This window comes from Neltuma alba, unplaced genomic scaffold (assembly GCF_004799145.2).
Source record: "Neltuma alba isolate B1F8T4 unplaced genomic scaffold, ASM479914v2 tig00011396_pilon, whole genome shotgun sequence".
Classification (NCBI taxonomy): domain Eukaryota; kingdom Viridiplantae; phylum Streptophyta; class Magnoliopsida; order Fabales; family Fabaceae; genus Neltuma; species Neltuma alba.
Window position 1 is genome coordinate 423 of NW_021636085.1, and position 21451 is coordinate 21873.

The window sequence follows — 21451 nt, forward strand, 5'->3', positions numbered from 1 at the left end:
TGTGAATTCTATTATCAGGTACCCAAACAACAGATAATTTAATTCAGGATTTGTGGTTGCCCGTTCTATCACATGTGTCTCTTCTAAAGCTCAAATCTGAAAACCAGAAGATCCAACAGGGTGTGCTGCACCACCAACTTTGTGTTGGCCTATCAAGATAATGCTTGAGCTGACATGACTGAAAAATTAGTATTGAAATGGTTGTCGTGAAAGTTAAGGAACCAGATTTGGTTTTGAAAAGTTAGTTGTTTTTGCTGATGATATTTTTGGACTGCTCCGAGAACCTTTTTTAATATCTTGTCGGATAGTTATCATAACACTCCTTTCAGTCTAGCAAGAGGTTAAATTTAATCTTGAATACAAAATCTTACTTGATCTCCCCTATTTATTTTTAAATTACTTTATCTAACTTAAATGTTAAATAAGAATATTTTAAACAAAACGTATACCACAATAACTAAGTAAAGTAATTTTTTTTAATTGCTAAAATTAATTAAATAGTTTTTATATTAAGGATGGAATGAGGTATTAAAAGTTATATTTAAGTATTACAAAGATTGATATGATATAACAGCAAAAAATTTTCTGAGACTGTATTAGACAGAGAATTCACAAGCTATACTAGATTTGTTAGCAATATCAAAAGATCCATCCATCGTGTCCCTCTTCAATCCCCTTTTCCGTAAGAAAGCAAAGTTGAGCAGAACAAAGTAAAAGAAAAGACTTACAGAGCTTGTGCTTGAAGAACAGGGGAAACAAGAATGAAGAGAATCATTAACTGATAAAAAGATAGAGCTAAAAACAAGGACAAAACGGAGATCAGAAGCATGATAAGACTTGAGACGTTGAAGATAAAATCCTACTGAGATACTCGACAATGAAAAGGGTGAGGAAACTGCTGATAAGAATTATGAAAATCCATACCCAACAACACCGCACCACATAATAGCCTATCTTATTAGGAAGTGTTTGGGTAAAACCAAACCATAGTTTTAAAATGCTTTTACAATATTCGAAATAAATATGTGGAGCAGATTGTCTCGTTTTGCGAAAAAATGCTTTTTAAAAGTATTTATTAAGAAGTGTTTAGGTAAGAACAAAATCATGATTTTAAAAACGCTTTTACGGTATATGAAGTAAATATATTAAAGAGTTTGTCTCGATTTACGAAAATACTTCTGAAAAGTGATTATGGGATTATCCAAACACCCATTTAGTGTTGTCAAACACTCCCTAGATGAAGTATGATCAATTAATGAAAAATAGTGTTTCATATCTAAGAGAGAAAAATAGATGAAACTGCTAATGATTACTTTTCTTAAAAAAGGAGATGGGGAAAAAAAAAAATAAAGAGCCCTCTTGACTAAAATATCCAAAAATTTAGTTAGTGTTGAAATAAGACGTGTTGTAATGATTATTTTACTGATGTATCTTTCCTTTTCTTTTGTTTTGCCCGACAATCACGCTTGTGAAAATCTATGGTACGCTGAGTATGTGACCTTAGGGTGTGTCCTTAGGTTTCTGAATTTGAGCACAAACTAAACTGTCAATGATATTTATTGAATTTGCCGGTTGAGATGCCTAACTTTTTACCTAAGCATTTGACTTATACTCTCTTGTTTCATCCAATCTGATTGTTCTTACTTCCAAAGAGTTTTGCCACTACCACAAGATTCCATTAAAAACATGACAATCACTAATAATCCTCCGCCAGAACATAATGTTTCATGCCTGGAGATCAAACTTTCGTGCCGCCAGAAGATTCAAGAAAACACTTTCAGGATATACAGTAGAATCATCACTTGGAGTTTGGAAAAATGGCTAATTAGAGTGTGAATTTTGGCTCTAGAAAACAAAGACAATCATGGAATTATATCATAAATTTAAACACAGCTCCATGAAACAAAATTTGGCAACGGTATTATAAACCTCACTTGTATGAGTAACTTTTGGTTTCTGCCATTATACACTTCAGCCATCATACCGGCTTAACTTGATGCGACAAGGAATAAGCTTACAACTTTAAATCTCTCATCTTGTTGAGAGTTTTAACACAGACATTTCAGTTTCTCGGTACATGTCTGGATTGAGGAACATCAACAACGAAAAATAAAACATTTCTGTAATTCTGTCCGCTTTTGTTTCATTTCTCTCTCATTCCAAGCATGTGATGCGAGGAACTATACCTGACATGGAAGGCCAAAATCATCAAAAGCTTCTAATAGGAACGCTTGGCTTCCTCTGACTTCGACTGTACCAAGAATGTACAAGTTTCCCATTGTAGGAACGAGATCTCTTCATTGAAGTGCCTGCAACAATCTGAAGAGACTTCATCCTGAAGGAAGAAGAACCACTTTTGGAAACCCTCTTTGAGGAAGATGAAGATGATCCTACTGAAGATACAGCAGTATTAGTAATAGCAAGAACACGATTGATCTTCTCTACAGCTGAAGAATCCAGAGACACAGATCTTCTTCTTGGCTGCAAATTCCCCACTTCCTCTTCATCTGCAGTTTCTCTCCTTCCCCCTCCTCCTTCTTCCTCATCTCTAGTTCTCAATTCACCATCACTGTTCTCCCACAACCCACTATTTTCACTCCATTTTCAACTGTTTCCATCTGGGGTTCTTCTGAATCAGTCGAAGAAACAACATTTGGCTCCCGCGGGCGAAAAACCGTGGCGGGGTTTGTAACAATCGGAGCTCGGCACATGGGACAGTTGGTGTGAGATCGAAGCCAGGTATCAATACAGGGGAGATGAAAAGCGTGATTACACTTGGGCAAAAGCCTGAGATTCTCGTCTTCTTCAAACTCACTCAAACAAACAGAGCACTCTTCCTTCAATCAACCCTTCCCCTTTCTTATATTTACACACGGTAATCGCAGAAATGATCGATTGCTGAAGACCAGGGGTTCGAATATACCATATGGGATGGTCAACCACAGGGCCCTGTTCCTCATCGAGAAATCCCCCCGCTGATCCTCCTCCGTCTCTGAATTCCTCTCCTGAACCAGCCGGAGAGGAATCTCCGGTAGACGGCGAAGCAGAGGAGGGCCAAGAAAGCGGCGGCGAGAACAGCGATAACGACGGTCAACCAGGTGGAGATCTTGTGGTGGATTTTGTGGGGATCATCGAAATCGAAGGCCACGGGAGTAGGTGGGGGGTCGTAAATCGGAGGCTCGATGGAGCACTGGACTCGGCAATACTTGCAATCGGAGGTTAAACAAGGAGGGGAATCTTTCATGTTGCAGTAAACAATGCAGATTTCTTCGAGAATCTTCCGGTGACGGAGCCCCATGGTAGAGAGAAAGCATCAAAGAGGGCACATCAGTGGATTGAGGAAGACGGAGCTTTTGGTTTTGTTGAAAGGTAAGAACTTTGAAAACGGGGTGTTTGAGAGTGCCTGGGCAATAATAGCATTTGCGCGTTGATTTTTTGACTTTAATGTTAGCTTGAGGTTTCATCTTCAATGGCGGCTGACGCCGGTGGATTTGGGCCCACCTGTCCTAATCTCCTTCTACTCGGCCCAAATCCAAATGCTGTATGGCCACCTGCAAGTGACTCTTTTTTTTTTTGGCCCCTTGCCTTGTAATATCTTGAGCCTCTTCGGTATTACTATGAGAGAGTTTGGCATCCCAAAGAAGTAATTAAAGCAAATATTTTCAAGCAAATTGACATAAAATTATTCTCACGTATTTGTCTTAAACTTCATAAAATCATTTTTAAAAAGCTAGTCCAAAAACCCCACAGAGTAACCAACAAGTGGAGTCTAATAGAAGAAGCTAATCCCACATAACTAATATTCGAATCTCCAATAAGAAAAATATTTAATGAGTATGACTTGAAAATTTAAAATAATAGGATTAAAAGTTTTTAATTAATTATTCCTTACTCTTTTAACTTACACCTTCTCCTTATTAAATTGTATAACCCTTTTTTTTTAAATTGAACTCATTAAAATTTCTTTTCCATTTCCCTTCGTTTCCCTCATACCTTAGTGACCCTAATCTTGTGTATATCTCAACTTGTGTGCCTCTGAGGTTCATTATAAATTTATAATGAACATACTTTAATAATTTAAAGAAATCAAATTAATCATATGTTTCAAAACAAAGTAAATTTTTAAAGACTTTAGAAAAGGTCGAAGTTTATTTACCATCATGGAAACTTCCTCTTATCCTTAATACATGAACTAAACAATTAATTTGAAAATATTTAAAAATTAATTTAATTAATTATTTGTGTATTTATTTTTTTAAAATATATTTTTTAATTTGAAAATATATGACTAACTAAAAGAATTGTCTGATAAAAATATATTACTACATCTTATTCTGATATAAAAATTAGTTTGCATCTACACTACAAACTAACTATTATATTTAAGACCAGAGGGAGCACAAAATTTGCAAGATGAAATAAATTAAATTTTTAATTTAAAATCAAAATAGACCTCCCAACTAATTTCTATATTTAAAATATGAATTAGTGTATTAAAAAATATGAGACAGTGTAATTCACTCAAAAAGCCTTTGTAGGTAAGAATTAATTACTTGACAAGTGTTAATCTTTCTTTTTAATCCTCTATTGATTACTGAAGAATTCAACGTAGTGGTTGAGAAGGGAAGCTAATCCCAAAGTTCATAAATCAATTAAAAAATTAATTGTGTGGAAAGAAAAGTAAAGGCATTTTCTTAGTGAGACAAAAATTGAGAAAATGTCAAAAGATGTACGCCACTTGAATTTATATATATATATATATATGTACACGCACATATATAAACATTGGATGATAGTGATGGTAACAAGACTTTTTCACAAACACTTGGAAGAAGAAGCAAAGTTGCACCTTTGAGTGCTCCAAAAACAAGTGACAGAAAACTATAAATAAATTAGAGCCACAAAGTGTTTGTCGTTGGTGAATTGGTGAGATGTATTGTGTAAAACGATAAGGTTCGGTAATGTGTCCCGCGGAACATATGCATTTGACTTTCTCAAACTTTCGTTTTAATTTAATAATAATACATGTACCTATGATGTAGATTGATAATGATGAATCTTTGTCGGTGTTTACAAATTATTATTGCATATAGCTTAAGTGATTGTCATGAGCTGTTTACAACTACAGAGGAGTTATGAAGTGTCCTTATACTTTTATGAAATTCGTTGGGACTTTCTAACCATATTTTAAAGGTTTTTTTTTTTTTAGGTGTAAGATTGTGAAATTGACCCCTCTTTAATTATCATGAATGTTTGAGTTTCTTCTGATAGGTGAAGAGCAATAAAAAAAAAAAAAAGAAGATTTTTATGAAATCTGTCTATAAATCAGTATTTACAATTTCCTTTTAACGATTGCTCAATTAATAATATTTTTAGTTTTGATTATACACTCTCTTCTATGTCTAATATAGGAACCCTAAATAGTAAATATAAGATTCTAATCTATTTTATTTTTCATATTTATTATTATTTTCTAAAATAATTAACTTAAATAATAAACTGAAACGTAATTTAATATTACTCTACCCAAGAATATTTCAAGAAAAATTATGTAATGAAAGAGTTTCTTTAATTGCATTAATTTATCCAATTAAGTAATATCCCTTTTACTAAACACCGTAATGAGTATATAATACTCTATAAAGGAGACTTTATGTTTAAAAAATAAAGAGAAAACCATTTTTTATGGTTAATTTTTTTAAAAAAAAATTGTCTTCAAATAGTAAAACTGAAAAAGAGGTAATCTTGGAAAAATCAACGATTTTTTGCCTAGAATAATCAATTATTAATTCATGAAAGCGACTATTGTATTAAAAAATTCAACTTTATCCTAAAAATGTAAAGCTTCAAATAATAATGTGTATTAAAACACATACAACAGGGTTTTAAATAAAATAATCATGTGAAAATTTTAAGGGTAAAGTAAAGAGTGCCGCAAAGAGAGACAAAAAAAAAATGCACATCTTAATTTGATTGAAAAAATATATTAAATATATAACTTCAAGTTTTTCCTTGTCACAAATTAATTGCATATAATCTACTTAAAAAATTACTATCTCCGATCCTTAATATAAAATCTCATTTGACTTTTATTTTGGTCCTAATTATAAGACCCCAATTCACTTTGTCTTCTATATTTGTGTATTTTTTTCTAAGGTAGTCCCTCTAATAATAGTAATTCTAGCCAATAAACTTGATTAACAAAGACATTTCAGGAAAGACAATACCTATTTATTACAAATAACTAACTTAACATATTTCTTTAATATCTTCAAATTAGTCAACTAGCTCTTACAATTAGAACCGGAGGTAGTATCAAAAAAGAAGGCTATGAATGTAAGAAAGAGGAATATATACTACCTCCGGTTCTAATTGTAAGAGCTAGTTGACTAATTTGAGGAGATAAAAAAAATAAATAAAGTTAGTTATTTGTAGTAAAGATGTGTTGTCTTTTCTAAAATATCTTTGCTAATCAAATGTATTAGCTAAAACTATCATTATTAGAAGAACTAACTTTGAAAAAAAAAAGATAAATATGAGAGACAAAATGGACTTGTGTCTTATAATTACGACTAAAATAAAAATCAAATGAGATCTTATATCAATGATCAGAGGTAGTATTTATTTAATTACCAGTCCTACATCATTCTTTCTCTGATTACATTATCCGCAAAATTATAGCTGACTTTAAATACAAGACCCTGTGTATGGAGAGGCTCCTCATCGTTGGACTTCGCTAGGCCTAAACCCAAGTTTTCTGGGCCTTGAAGTAACTTGGACCAAACCCAAAAACATCAGGCCTAAAGAAAATGAGGGGCCCATTTTTGAGTTCAGGCCCAAGCCCAAATGACGAAATCAATTGCACAAACAAAAAACTTAGGAAACAAAACAATGATTTTAAAAGTATTTTTACAGTATACAAAGTAAATATATGAAAGAATTTGTTTCAATTTATAAAAAAAATGCTTTTTAAAAGTGATTATTGAGCAATCCAAACACCCACTTAGTACATAGATGTTACTCTTTCCACCAAAAGAAAAGGTAAAACTCATCCATTTCATGTGTCTCTTGAATGACTTGAGAATAAACTAATCTGTTTGACCAATCAAATGAACGAACAAATCAACAAGGAAATGAGAGTCGGGAAGTTTGAGATTGGCTTGCCTTCAAACCCAGAAGGTTGTAACTTACAAGGAAACACAAATGACGGGTCGCTTAACGTTTGCTTTGCTTGGAGTAACCAAATTCATATCAGGAAAAAGAAAAAAAATCCCACCTGTTTTTCCTCCCTAATTTCCCTCCTTTTTCCTTCATTTTCTCGTCAGATAAACACACACTTGCAATCTTTATAAGCTGATGATTCGATTCTGACTTTGTCACAGACATCCCCCGGTTCGTCTTTTTCTCCTCTTACCTCGAAGACCGTGAAGAAGAAATCAAAGTGATGCTGACCATATCATCCAGAGGTTCCTGGCTGAATCAGAATTTCAGACGTGTTCTTCAGATTCTAAGCACCACAAGAAACAGCAGATTTGAATCCAACTATGAAAGATTTCAAAGAAGCAGTTTACTAATATCAGGATCAAAATTTGGAAGTGGGTATTGGATGCATCCTGGTGTTAACTTTTTCAGCACCAACAGAAGCACAAGTTCTGATTCAAATGGGTAAAAAAGGATATTCACCAAAGTTTTTGATTTTGTTTTGTCACCTCCAGATAAATCTGAATCTGAGTGTTGAGTCTCTGTTCTGAATTTGAAGGGCAAAGAGTGTCAATGTTCAACCACCCGTTACTTCTTCTGCAAGCTTCAGGTTCTCCGGCTGGTATTGAATTTCTGAAAGAAAAGACTAGTTCAATACTTGAATCTGTGAATGTTATGTTATGATTATGGATGCAGGAATATAATCATTTGGTTGTATTTAATTCATAAACTTGCAGGCTGAGATGGATTTTTGGTTCTGTGCTTTCCTTCTTGCTAGCTTTCAGTAATAATTGGCAAAAACTGAGAAGAATAGAAGGTATACTTTGCTTTTACATTTTCTTACATTCATCCCCCTCAATGCCTGGCTTTTGGATTATCTTATGCCACAAAATAGCAGTCATTCTTTTTAAGTAACTGGACACATTTCTTTATGCATTATACAAAATTTGATGAATGAGACTTATTGTGTTTATAACTATGCATATAAATATGGATTCTACCACTTTACAATATGGATTGATTTGAAGAATATAAATGGTTAAGTTGGGCACTTTGCAACATGGCAGTGCTACAAAGAGAGAGATAAATATATGGGATATGCAACATATAGGGTCTACTCATCTTATGTGCCTATCTCTCTTCTTGCAACATCATGCTGTTACAAGAGAGATTTAAGATCCCCTATATATATATATATTTGTTTATCATTATTATTGGATTGATTGGAGAATATAGAAGATTAAGTTGGGGAGAATATAATGTTGGGATAAAACAGGAGAGGCAGAGATGGTGGTGGAAGGTGTGGAGAAGGTGGCAAATGTGGTGGAGAAGGTGGCAACAGTGGCAGAGGAGGTGGCAGAAGATGTTTCTGAGAATCTTTCTGATGAGAGTAACCTCAAAAATGCAGCTTTGGTGGTTGAAAATATATCAAAACAAGCTGCTCATGAGGCTCATCTCACCCAAGACTTCCTTCACAAGGTACTTGATTATATATATTGAAATATTCATAATTACTTGATCATCTGGATTTTTTAAACATCGAGTTCTTTATAGGACGAAATTGTATGATTAAATAATATGGATTTGATTTTTCTCCAACACAATTAGAATCCTAGTTTGTCTGTTTTCAATCAATTTAACAGTTGCCATCAAACAAAAACTGATTATCAATTGAAAAATTGATGATTGATTTGGTTCGCAGATATTAGATATATCTTTCACAGGGGATATGAAGAAGAATATTATGAGATTAATTTAAGAATTACTTACTCACATTACATTATAATTAATGATTTTATCTATAATTTAATTTTCATATCTCTTAACTTTGCAAAAATTTATCTGTAATCCTTTAATGTTATATAAGGTTTTAATTTGATCTCTTAATTTTATAATGTATTTTTTCAGTCCTCTAGCCTTAACATCTTTATTAGTTTTTTTTTTTTTTGCCAACCTTATTAATTCCAAATGATGATTTTTTTACATCAATTATTACTTTTCTTTAAAACTAAACTAATATGTCAAAATTTAAAAATGTTTTGTCTAACATTTAAAATTTTAATATCAATTTTTTTTATTATAACATTAAAATTGAAGAACTGAAAATATATTTTATAAAATTGAAATACCAAAATATGAAACTTTATGTGAATGATTAAATACACACCTTTGCCACTAAATTTTATGCTGAATTTATCATTTTAACTATTTTATATTCTTATGTTTATTTGGCACAAAAACCATTTTATGATGAAGAGTTGAATATTTTGGATATCATTAATTTGTGGAATATAATGAAACACAGGTTGATGGAGTGAAGAACGACCTGGATGATCTAGAGTCCTTTGTGGAACCCTTTATTGACAAGATCTCAAACAAAGAATCCAGCTCAAAGTGATTCAATTCTATTTATTTTATTCATTTATTGTTCGGTATTATTTGTTGAGTCATGAGTGAAAGAAAAAAATGTTATCGTTGGGGGGAAAAAACAAGAAAAAAAAATGACAAAAAAAATTGAAAATTGTATTATTCCAACTCAAGCACCTAAGAGGTCAAAATCCTAAGGAAGGAAGTGATGTATGATCTGGTATTTTACAAATATAGTCAAATGACTAAAATGTCCCTAATATCAATTTTAAAAAAAAAAAGTTATCAAGCTTGTCATTGTCAATATATTTTTTGTCATTAGTTATTCAACATTTATTATTGCCAGCTTACAACTTATTAATAAATAACTTGTCATTATAAGTATATTTCTTGTCATTTGCTATTTAATACTTCCCATTGTTACTTCACAACTTGTTAATAAACTTTGTGATACATGAACAGTTTTTCATTTAACTACATTTACAAAATACCAGATCATGCATCACTTTCTTTTTTGGGATTTGGACCTCTTATGTGTTTGAATTGGAATATTATAATTTTTAATTTCTTTTTATGTCATTTTTTAAAAAAAAGTGTATATATATTGTACATAAGATATAGAAGATAATCTTGTTGTAATAAAAGTTTCTTTTAATACGCAAATTCACTAATTGACAGCAAAATGTAATTGGCAACGGATCATTATATTTTGGGAAAAAGTTTTTGCTTCATCTATTTATTTTGTTAATACTGAACTTTCCGTATTATTTTGTAATTTATGTATTTGTGTGTGTATTTTTAAGTTTGCGGAACTCTTTGTCCAAAAGTACGAATAACAATAATAATTCTAAATTTGAAATCTTTTCCCAACTTCTAAATTGGAAATATATGGATTATTAGGATATTTCTTCAAGGTAATTCTAATTCAGCTGATTGCTTAGCATTAAGAAAAACAAACTACGTAATATTCATTATACTACATTACTATCGCTATGTTTGGTACGGGGTTTTTGGAGGGGAGGGGAGGGAAGTTGCTCCCTTTCCCTTGTTTGGCTGGTATAATTTTTTAGAAAGGGAGGGGAGCTCCTCCCCTCCCTTCGTTTGGTTAAGATGTTTTTTAAAGAGGGGAGGGGTTCTTCTCCCCTTCCCTTCCCTTCTAGCCTCCCCGCCAAAAGTGGGGTTTTTTGGAGGGGAGGCGAGAGATGATATTTTAATTCCTTATATGCCCTTTCGATTTGTTAACCTCTAATCAGTCATAAACATTTCTACATAAGAGAGTTCTTTTGAGCATCTAATAAGAGGTTATTAAGATAATTATCTCCAAAATTAGTGAGCATTTGTAAACTTTTTTTTCTCTTCTTCATTCTAAGAGGCCGTTGGTATTTTATTTCACCTTCAAGGTCTTTTCTTTAATTGAAATCTATCACTTGTGAGTTTTTGTCTTGATATTCTATAAGTGTGTGACTGTATCTTGTAAATCAAAATTAGTGAATTGTATTATATATATATATATATAGTTATATCTTAACAAAATAAAAAGTGAGAAAATTCATTTAAATTTTATGAGGCTAAAATAGTCAATTTTTTATTAGAACAAAATAAGGTATTATTAAAATTGCTCCCTCCCCTCCCCTCCAATCAATCCAAACAGAAGATCATTAAAATCCCTCCCTCCCCTTTGTAGCTACCCTCCCCTTTCCTCCACTCCCCTTCCTTTAATTAAAATCCTTCCCCTCCCCTTCCCTCCGTCGAGCCAAACATAGCGTATAGTAATGCGTTTTATTATTTTTATTTTTATTCAGGAGAATAAACAGATATGCTCAAACTACACAATCATTTTTTTAGGATGTGGTTCTCTAAATTTACGTTAATGTTTGTAGCACTTCAGATTTATAAAATGTATTTTCAGTCCATTAATATTATTGTAGTTAATCCTATTAACCGAAAATGCTGACTCTATAGATTTAAATGGTGACCCTGCAATTAAATTTTAAAAGAATAATTAAAATTTATTTCTTTAATATAATATTTTTTTTATATTTTGAAAGATAAGTTATTGATATGGAAAGTTTAGATGAGATGACATACATCATTAAATTTTAATTTAAAGATTTTTCAATTTACGAACTTTAAATCAGATATTAGAGTCATCATTTTTTTTATTAATGGGAATAACAAGCTAACATTGAAAATTTGAAAATGTATTCTATAAATTTAGAGAATAAATTAAATTGTAATGTAAATTTGGAGAATTAAACATATATTTTAATTTTTTTTTAATTTCTTTGTTTTTTTTTTGGGTTTTATTCCATTCAACTTATCTATTGGCCTGGATGGAATACGTTTGAATTTCGGATAAAATGTCATTTTCCACACACAAAAACAGGTCATATCACATTATTATTAATTTATAATTATTAACACTAATATAAAATTATTTAATCAGTCATATTTTTATATTTTTTTATCAGACGAGAGAGATGGTTTTTTTCCCCTCAAAATTCAATTTCTTAACTTTTACATTGAATAATATTTAAGGCATTCTCACAAAAATTAGATTACGAAATCGGATTCTCATTTTATTTTCCTTTTTAGCGCATATTTACTTTCTTGTCTTATTTGTAAAACAGAAAGAAATGTATATAAAAAACTTAATCAAAGTATTTTTCAAAAGTTATCACTTATCAATATCATCTACAATGGATATTGATGAAAGTATGATCCTTAAATTTTATAGTTTTTTTTTTTTTTTAGATTCAATGATAATATCTTTCTCAATCTTTTTTGAAAAAATTTTTTGACCATAAAACATGCAAAAGAAATTAAAAGAGCAATTGAACATAATAGAAGGTATGGTTTAATTAATTGGAAAAAATACTTGATATCACGGATTTTTTCTCTTTTTAAATTAAATTGTCTAGTTTTATCTTAGACATGGGATTCATATATGCAAATAAATGTTGACCAGATTTTTTTTGAAGTTCATGAATGTCATATTTAGTATATAAATATTACAATTAAAGATATTTGGATGTATCTTGTAAATCAATATTTAGCATATACAGATGACACGTTGAGAATCATTATATATCATCAAATATATATACATATTTAGGATAAGAACTTTTTTTTTTTTCCACCTCAACATATATGATAAGAACTAAATCAATACCACTGTCACCCAAAAAAAAAAAAAGAATCAACACCATTATGTTATATTCATTTTTTTTTTCCAATCTTATATTCACTGTTTTGGCTGGAAAAAAAATCTTATATTCACGGTTCGATCATCATTTTCTAATTGTGCGATATTTTTTTTTGGGGTGAAATTATGCGATATTTTAAATTACCCTATTACAAAATTTACTGCTTGAGATATGGGTAATTTTCAGTAAGAATTTTCAGCAAATTTTACTTTCAAATCTTTGAATTAGGGGGTGAATATTCTAGTTCTACAGTATCAAACTCATTAACTGCCTTGCCTATTTCTTCATCCCGAGATAACACACCCAAAAATGAAAAGATAACAAATTAAAATTTCCTAATCTACAAATATCCCAAAGGAGAAGAATGAATCGCCTGATAATTTAAGCTATTTGGTATTAACCAAATAAATTTAAATTAATTAAATTTTGCAAAATTGAATGTCTTAAGAAACGAGAAGATGGGTAAAATGGATTAGAATCTGTTCAAGATTTTTCCTCCCAACTCTTCAGTCGCCGTGTCGATGAAAAAATATCATCCCTCAGCTTCAAATTTACTATAATAAAATTAAATTTATAAAATTTTAACAATTTTTAAATATAAATTCTCTTTTAGAGGAGACGACGGATCTTTTTCCCCTTTTAGTTATGCTCGCTTAATTAATTACATTTTCGGGGGATTTAATTAATTGCATTTGATCATTACGGGGTTAGGAGATCAAAATTAGAACAAATATTTTATAAAATAAGATGCGCAGAATATCATCAGTCACACCGTATAAAAGCTCGGATCAACACGTATGAAAAAAAAAAAAACACTACGAGCAAAATTAAATGAAGAAAACTGAATAATCTAAACACTGATCAACCAAAAAGTGGTGAGTAACGTCTCGGAGCTACACAATGCGGCGCTTTACATGACCAGAGCGACGGCGGCGATGCCAAAGGCAACAGATCCGGCGACTGCAAAGCGATTCGTAGCAGCGCCGTTCTCAGTAGGCGCCGGAGCCTCAGAAGGAGGCATGGAGATCGAAGTAGGAGTATCGGCGGCAGGAGATGGCGCTGGAGAAGGAGAAGGAGATGATGCAGTAGGCGAGGGAGGAGAGCTTCCACTCGTCGGAGATGGAGAAGAAGCCGGTGGAGTCGTGGTTGAAGACGGAGGAGAGGCACGCGACGGAGATTTCTTCGGTGAAGGAGTCGTCGCTGCCTTGGGAGACGAGGCCGGAGACTGCGCGACTGCAGAGAAGACGCACAGAGCCGCCATGAGCATCATCAGAATCACAGTGTTCGCGCGAGCCATTCTCAGAGACGAAGAAAGAAGAAGAGAAAACAGAGAATCACAGAACGAGAGAAGAAGAAAGAATTAGAAGCACAGACACTGAGGTAGTGAGAATGAAGCGAGAAAGAACAGAGGGGGAGTATTTATAATCACTTAATCAGGCAGAACAAACGGAAACGCGTGTGTGGGGATATGAATTACCGTTGGATCGCGTGATTTGCGATGGGCACGCAGTGGCAGGTAGATCAAACGGTGCGTTTCTCAAAGCGAGCGCGTGGGGCAATGATGAGAGAAAGAGGCCAGTTGGGTGAATCGTGAACGTCCACGGGGGCAAGGACGAGGGAGAACCGTCGGATGAAATAAGGGAGGCGGCGTACGGGGCAACGGTCAAGAAATTGGGAAAAGTGGAAGAAGGTTGGGGGCAAAACACCAAAACCAAAATGCCACTTAAATAGAATTTTTTAGCATTTACTTTTGTTGCCAAATCATCACACCACCTTATATTTTTAATATAATAATTAGTTAACTAATTTAAATAAATTAAAAAATCAGTAAAATTAATTATTTATGATAAATAGATATTATATTTTCTAAAATACACCTGTCAATTACGTGTATTAACTAAAACTATCATTTGATAAAATATTTAATATGTAACTATTATAAAAGCTATCTAAAAAATAAATCAATATGATAGACAAAATAAATTAAGACTTTATATTTATGATCAAATTGAATGTCAAATAATATTACTTTTGTTTAAAAAACAAAGAGAAAAAAAGAACTCCTTTCGCTTAGTTGCTAGCTACTGATATTTTGAGAAGTTAGATTTAAATTGTAACTGTTAATGATGATTTAAATATTAATCATTATTTCATTTTAAAAAATAAAAATTTTAATTATATGCAATAATAAGAAAATTTTAAACAACAACAATTAGTATTTTGTAAAATTAGGGTTAAGGTTTGAGTATTATTGGTGACCTGTACAGATGAATAACTACTTCACTTCAAGAAATAATAATTTTAATTAATGCCGGTAAAAAATAAATTTGATTAATGAAAAAACAACAAAGCAATCATCAATCTTTAAAAACAGTAATTGTTAGTGCGGATCGGAGGCCAATAATGGAGAGATTTTTTTAAACAAAAAGACTTAATCTCAAATAAAGTTTTAGGGACTGCAATAGGAATAAAATATTTCGAAGAGATCAATTGATGATATACTAATTTCGTTGGTCCTATCTTTATTCCACAAAAGAAGGTGTGGGATCCACGAAGGTGGGATTGTCTTCGCGGTGTTTGGAAGAATTACAAGGAAACGAGTAGTCTTCCTTGAGCGGGATGAGAACGTTAATTACGGGGCAGCGACTTCTTTGCAGTTTCAGCCTGTAAAAATAGGTGTTGTTTTTCTAAAATTATTCTTACTAATTAAATATATTAGTTAAAGTTATTATTATTACAGAAATTATATTTAAAAAATAAATAAACATAAGAAATAAATTATATTAGAATATTATATTTATGATCAAAATAAAAATCAAACTAGTTCTTAAATTAAGTATTGGACATAGTATTAAAGAAATACTACCTCTAGTTCTAATTATAAGAACTCATTTACAGACTATAAACGAGGTCTTATAATTAATATCGAAGATAGTATTATGCATAAGAAAGTCAAATGTTATCGTGTTCTATTCCAGAGTTAATATAATTTTTGATATTTTAAATTTGTCATTATTTTGGTTTTAGTTTTTCAAGTTTTAAATCATTAGTTTTGGTTTTATAAGGGGCAAAATGGTCAGAATTTTTATTAGATTATAGGGATTAATATTATAAATGAAAATAAACTTGAGAGAACAAAAATAAAACGAAGGCAAATTTTAAAGACAAAAAATTAAATTAACTCTATATTCTAATAATATAAAAACTCCCCACTAAATAAGAACTTTTGAATTTGATGTCACTTATAATTTTAAAAGATTAAATATTTAAATGATTAAAATATAAATTTGTCATGAAAATTTTTCATTCAGGAACGTTGTACTCGAAAGTTTTTCGCTATACAAATTTATTCTGAAAACTTAAAATCACAACAATGTTGTCACTATCGTTAAAAATATTAATGGTTGGTGTGAATATTTTAACTTTATAAACAAATTTTGCATATTAACCCAATATTTAAATGTTTAAAGCTTCACAGGGTCCAATACTTTTACCTGCAACCGTATGGCTCTTCCTCTATAAAATGCAAATGAATATCTGATGAGATTATGATGTAACAAAAAGCGGATGCATGAAATCCCACATCTTATAATTAAATGTGGGATTTATTACTTTACCTTTTCCCCCTCGATGTATCAATGTATCTCTCTTCAAATACATCATCTACGTTCATTTTGCAAATGCATAGGATTTGGGTCCAATGCTCCACATTGTCTCGTATGTGAAAGTAATTGCATTATTTTCAAAGAATTAAAACATTATTTATATCTATACTCATACGAAGTTGTTGTCAGCGGCAAATTGCCCTAGTTGTAATGTCATCTGCTATACTTAGAAAAGGTTTCAAATATATCTTCTAAAAGCAATATAAATATTTGGCCAAAAAGAGTAAGAGAAAGAAAGTTATAATTTTTTTTTTTAACTTTATAAGAGAAATTTCACCTTACTAGATAGTGGTGATCCTGACACTATAAATAAGGGACGTTTTACTCAATTTCTTCTTATCCCCGTCTTAAACTTTTTTTTATTATCTCTTTTCCCTCTTATTCTTTATTGTTCTTTCGGTGTATGTAGTATGCCAACTATTTAAGTTATAATAATGTAAATCCTAAGTGAGTATTTTTCCCCAAATTACACTTTGGTCAATTAGAGTTACTACCTCTGCTTTTCTAAGGGTTTGGAGAAAATTGTAATCAATAGGATTTTCCTAATCCTCCCTTCCTGAAAGGAAGAACGTGAAATTTCTTTTTTTTTTTTTTCCGTAAGGACCAGGAGATTTGATTTAGCCATAAAAAGAATAAAATGCTAATTATAAAATATAAGTTGCAATATAAATTACAAGACAATCTAGATTTTATTATTAATTTACATTATAAACTAAATTTTATAATTGGAATATGAAGCAGTATATTGTGAGCCCAATTAGTATACATGAATATCTCTTGTAGTTAAGAAAAGCGAAATTATAATTCAATTTTTCAAAAATAATATTTAAAAAAAAAAAAGAAGTTAGAAGGCCCCTCTTGAGGGGTCGTCAAATTGACAATGTGAAGCGGAGAAGTGAGGTCAAAAGAGATAATTATTGTAAGTGTCGTGGCTCTTCCACTTTAGACCATGTGATGGTGGGCTAGGTCTTGTTTGGAAGCGACCAAAAAAAGTATGAATTCCCTATAAATATAATATTAATATTACGCTTTTCATGGTACAAGCAAAGGCAGAACGCAAAAGTGAAACCAAATTCACACCCCCTCCTTACGTTTCAAAAGTTAATTCATTTAATTTTTCCTGGAAAAATAAAAAAAAGAAAAGAAAAAAGCATTAGTTTTAAAGTGCCAAACAAAGCAGTCTAAAGTAAATTTTGTCCTGTCCTTCTCATTACAAAACTAAAGCTAGTATTTGTCCCACCGTGGCTCCATGACCCTCGCTGTCCTTTTGCTCTTTCCACTCCACAAGAATCGGAAGAAGTTTGCTTCTTGGTTAAGAATTAAAAATAATATTCATAGCCAACAACGTTGAATTTTAAGAATAATCTTAAAATTAATATCCATTCAATTCCTTAGACTAACTTAAATATTCGCCCATTAGGAGAATATTAATGTTATTTAGTCCAAGTTTTAAGATGAGTAATGAAAAAGATGAATAATGAATTCCCCTATAAGATCAAAATATCTGTTGGTAATTTATATATATGATATTACAATTTGAGTTTTGATTTAAAAAAAAGACTAATTTTATTTATTTATTTATTTATATAAAAACTAATTTAAACTAGAGTATATGTACAAGAAATAATAAATCAAAAAAATTACTTAAACTAATTATTTATAATAAATATGTGTTGTCTTTCAAAATAATTTTATTTATCAATTTGATAAAAATTTTATCTAACTATTATAGAAAACTAACTTATAAAATATATCAATATAAAAATAAAATAAATTATAATCTTATATTTAAATTAGTCCGGCAAAACAAAAATATTTAGATTATATTTTCTTTTATATTTTATCTTGCTAAATCTATGGAGGCTTTTTTCTTTCATGCTTTTCCTTTCTCTATGGATGAACATTATTGATTTCTTTTCTATAGCATACTTTTAACACATCATTGAAATTTCTTTTGTGTTTTGGTAAAGTTCAATCTGTATGCGAATTGCGCTCAACAATATGATTTCATCACATATTACGCGTGAACAATCACCACGAAAATGTCAAATGCTGTAATATAAATTATATACTCTTTCAGTTTTTAATATAAGATCCATTTATCTAATTTGATTAGATTAAAGAAGTTAGGTAAGTTAATTAATTATAAGAAATGTGACATATTTTTCTTTAAACACCATAATTAACATCCTAATCATTTTTCTTAATACCCCATCACTATTTTCTACTTGATTATAGTTGAGAGAGTATTATAAAGATAATTTAAAAAAATTAATAAATATAATAAGTAAGTTTTATATTTAGAACCAAAACCTATTTAATAATTGAGTCATATATTAAGAACTAAAGGAGTATAAAGCAACAAAAGAAAATTGTATACTAAATGACAAAAAATCCAACAGAAAATATTATTCATGCTAATAATAAGTAGAATACAAAGTAAAATAATTAAATGAATAAATCGTCTCGCCAGAACTCTCTATATAATGCAGGCGTAAAAAAAAAAAAAGAATTTAAGACTCTCGATTCAGCAAAGATTCCATAATCCCTCTACACCAGCAAAGCGGCTGCGAGAATCACCACGGCGGCGGATCCGGTGACGCTGAATCTGTTCAAAACGGCACTGCTGGTAGCCGGAGCAGGTGCGGCTTCCGATCCTGATGGGTTGGCAGCAATCGAAGTGGGAGAGTTGGACGGGGTAGAAGCCGGAGTAGAAGCAGGTGACCCAGAGGGAGATGTGGGAGGAGAAGGAGGAGAGTTGACAGTAGCCGGTGTAGGAGCAGTAGCAGATCCACTCTGAGCGGGAGGAGAAGCCATCGGTGAGTTTGCTGATGGTGTCGCTGCCATGGGAGACGGAGCCATCGCCTTCCGTGGAGCAGCCATTGGCGACTTCGCCGGTGAAGAAGCCGGAGATTGTTGAGCCATTGTCGAGCTCATCAACAAAGCGGCAACTAGCATCAACACAATTCCGTACCTTGCCATTGTAGAATTAGAGAGAGATGGAGAAATTCTAAGAACCGAAATTGTACAAAGAGAGACAGAGAAAGAGAAAGCAAATGCGTCAGAGAGTTCAAACGTTTAAGCTTGAGTAATGCTGCTAGGTTATCAAAATCTGAGTTGTGGGGTGGAGACGCAGGGCTTGGGGGGTATTTATAGGAGGAGAAACGCGAGGAGATGTGATTTCAGCCGTTGAAGAAAGGAAAATAGCATCACGATCATCTCGAGGTTAATCTAACGGTCTGTATTGACTGTTCAAAGTGTGAAAGAAAGGAAACGCGTATGAGAAAGTGACAGGGGGAACGAGCGGGTCCAAGCTGTTATTTGGAGAGTGCTTTTAGGCTGGGGCTACAGCTGTAAATGAATCGTGAGCGTACACGTGGTCTGAAAGTGGAGAAGGTTAGATGAGGGAGGGTGCGTGTGAAAAGTGGCAACGGTCGAATATGGACGTGTTTTATTTATGAAAAGGAGGAAAAGAACAGGAAGTAAAAGTCGACAATTTTTGAAGACTTCTACGGCGAAAACGGTACCGAACAACCGCGTGACACTGCGGGGACCACGTCGTCCTTCAAAGGGTCTAGATTCTTCTACTAGCCGTTGCTAAAAAATGGTGAAAATAATATAAAAAATTATTATTTTGCCAGCACTTATATATTTAATTTTAATCACGTTAAATAATTAATCAAGTAATATTTTTTTCCAAAACCTTTTATTTTTATTTTTAATTTAATATTAAGTAAATGTATTTTTTAAATCTCGAATTTAGTTATTTTAGTTTGAAATTTGAAAATTCCAAAGTTTACAATAAACATTTTCAATTTAAGTAGTTTTTAATTCAATTCTTATTATAAGTGTATCCTAATAATTATTCATATAAATTAACAACTTTTTTCATCTTTTGTATTTTTCTTTATAACTTAGAGTATCTTTGAGTCATTTTGGGTTTGAAACTAAACTCTGTTGAGCAGAGTGCGTTAAGGTTAAAACTTTCTCAACAAATACTTTTTTTTTTTTAGGTTCAAATTTATATTCTTTTCATTATGTTTGTATTTAACTATGTACCTTAGGTTGTATGAAAGTTTATAAATTTATAAACGGTAAACGTGCGGTTTTACCTTCATTTTATTTCTCAAGTAAGCCTAATATCTCAATTTTTTCAATGGCACAATTTTAGTTATATTTTTTTTGTGAAATTTTACCTGTGATCTTATTTTTAAAATACAGCACTAAAATGTTGAAATGTTAGATGTACCTAAGAATAAAATCAGCAGTAAAATTACATATGTATCCATTTCTAAATTATAAGTATTCAATTATAAATTCATAAGTATTTTCAGTTCAAACAAAATTGTAATTTTTTCAAAACACAAGAATCACACTAAAAGTTGACATACGTGAATCATAACCACCTCCTCTCCCCGTTATTTTTTTTATACTTATAATTTCTCATAAATTATACACATACATGCTTAGGTTTTTTCTAAAATTAAGGAGGCATACGGTAAAAGTTTGAAATCATAGATGAGATGGAATTCACAACTTCACAACGCACACGCAATATATGTATGTGTGTATATACTCTTCCGGCCCTTAATAATTATTGAGTTAGTTTTGATCCTAAATAAGACCCATTTATTATGTTTATCAATTTTTTCTAAATTACCTTTATAGATACTCCCTCAACCATAGTCAAATAGAAGAGAAAGAGAGGGTATTAAGAAAAATAATTATAATATTTTAGAAAAAACGTATCATATTTTTTATAATTAATTAACTTATCTAATTTTTTTAATCTAATCAATTAGTTAAATCAAACTTATATTAAGAATACGAGAGGTATGAAATTTTCATTCCAATTGTTTAGTTTTTCACATTAAGATATATACAGACACAGGATTCTGAGCCGGAAAAAAAGTATACTGGATTCTGAGAACAGCTAAAATAAATTATTAATTGAGGATATGTGTCACCTTAATTAAAGGGGAAAGCGTCAGAATAATGGAAAAGGATTGAGCC

General features: G+C 31.4%; 3 protein-coding genes and 1 pseudogene across 3 annotated transcripts; 1 reads left to right on the forward strand and 3 right to left on the reverse strand.

Moving 5' to 3' along the window:
• Positions 1-1898: 1898 nt before the first annotated feature.
• LOC114712810 (E3 ubiquitin-protein ligase RING1-like) lies at positions 1899-3408 on the reverse strand (annotated as a pseudogene).
• Positions 3409-3469: 61 nt separating this feature from the next.
• Positions 3470-9683, forward strand: LOC114712805 (uncharacterized). Its single transcript, XM_028897346.1, has 6 exons — positions 3470-3557; positions 7383-7665; positions 7760-7822; positions 7938-8017; positions 8477-8679; positions 9506-9683. Exons 1-6 carry the CDS (start codon positions 3470-3472, stop codon positions 9596-9598), a joined length of 810 nt encoding a protein of 269 aa, XP_028753179.1. The 3' UTR covers positions 9599-9683.
• Positions 9684-13480: 3797 nt separating this feature from the next.
• LOC114712828 (classical arabinogalactan protein 1-like) lies at positions 13481-14161 on the reverse strand. The gene has a single exon (XM_028897380.1). It carries the CDS (start codon positions 14068-14070, stop codon positions 13684-13686), a length of 387 nt encoding a protein of 128 aa, XP_028753213.1. The 5' UTR covers positions 14071-14161; the 3' UTR covers positions 13481-13683.
• A 4657-nt stretch (positions 14162-18818) lies between these two features.
• On the reverse strand, positions 18819-19554 carry LOC114712827 (classical arabinogalactan protein 1-like). Its single transcript, XM_028897379.1, has one exon. The coding sequence runs from the start codon at positions 19418-19420 to the stop codon at positions 18989-18991; it is 432 nt and encodes a 143-aa protein (XP_028753212.1). The 5' UTR covers positions 19421-19554; the 3' UTR covers positions 18819-18988.
• Between the last annotated feature and the right edge of the window lie 1897 nt (positions 19555-21451).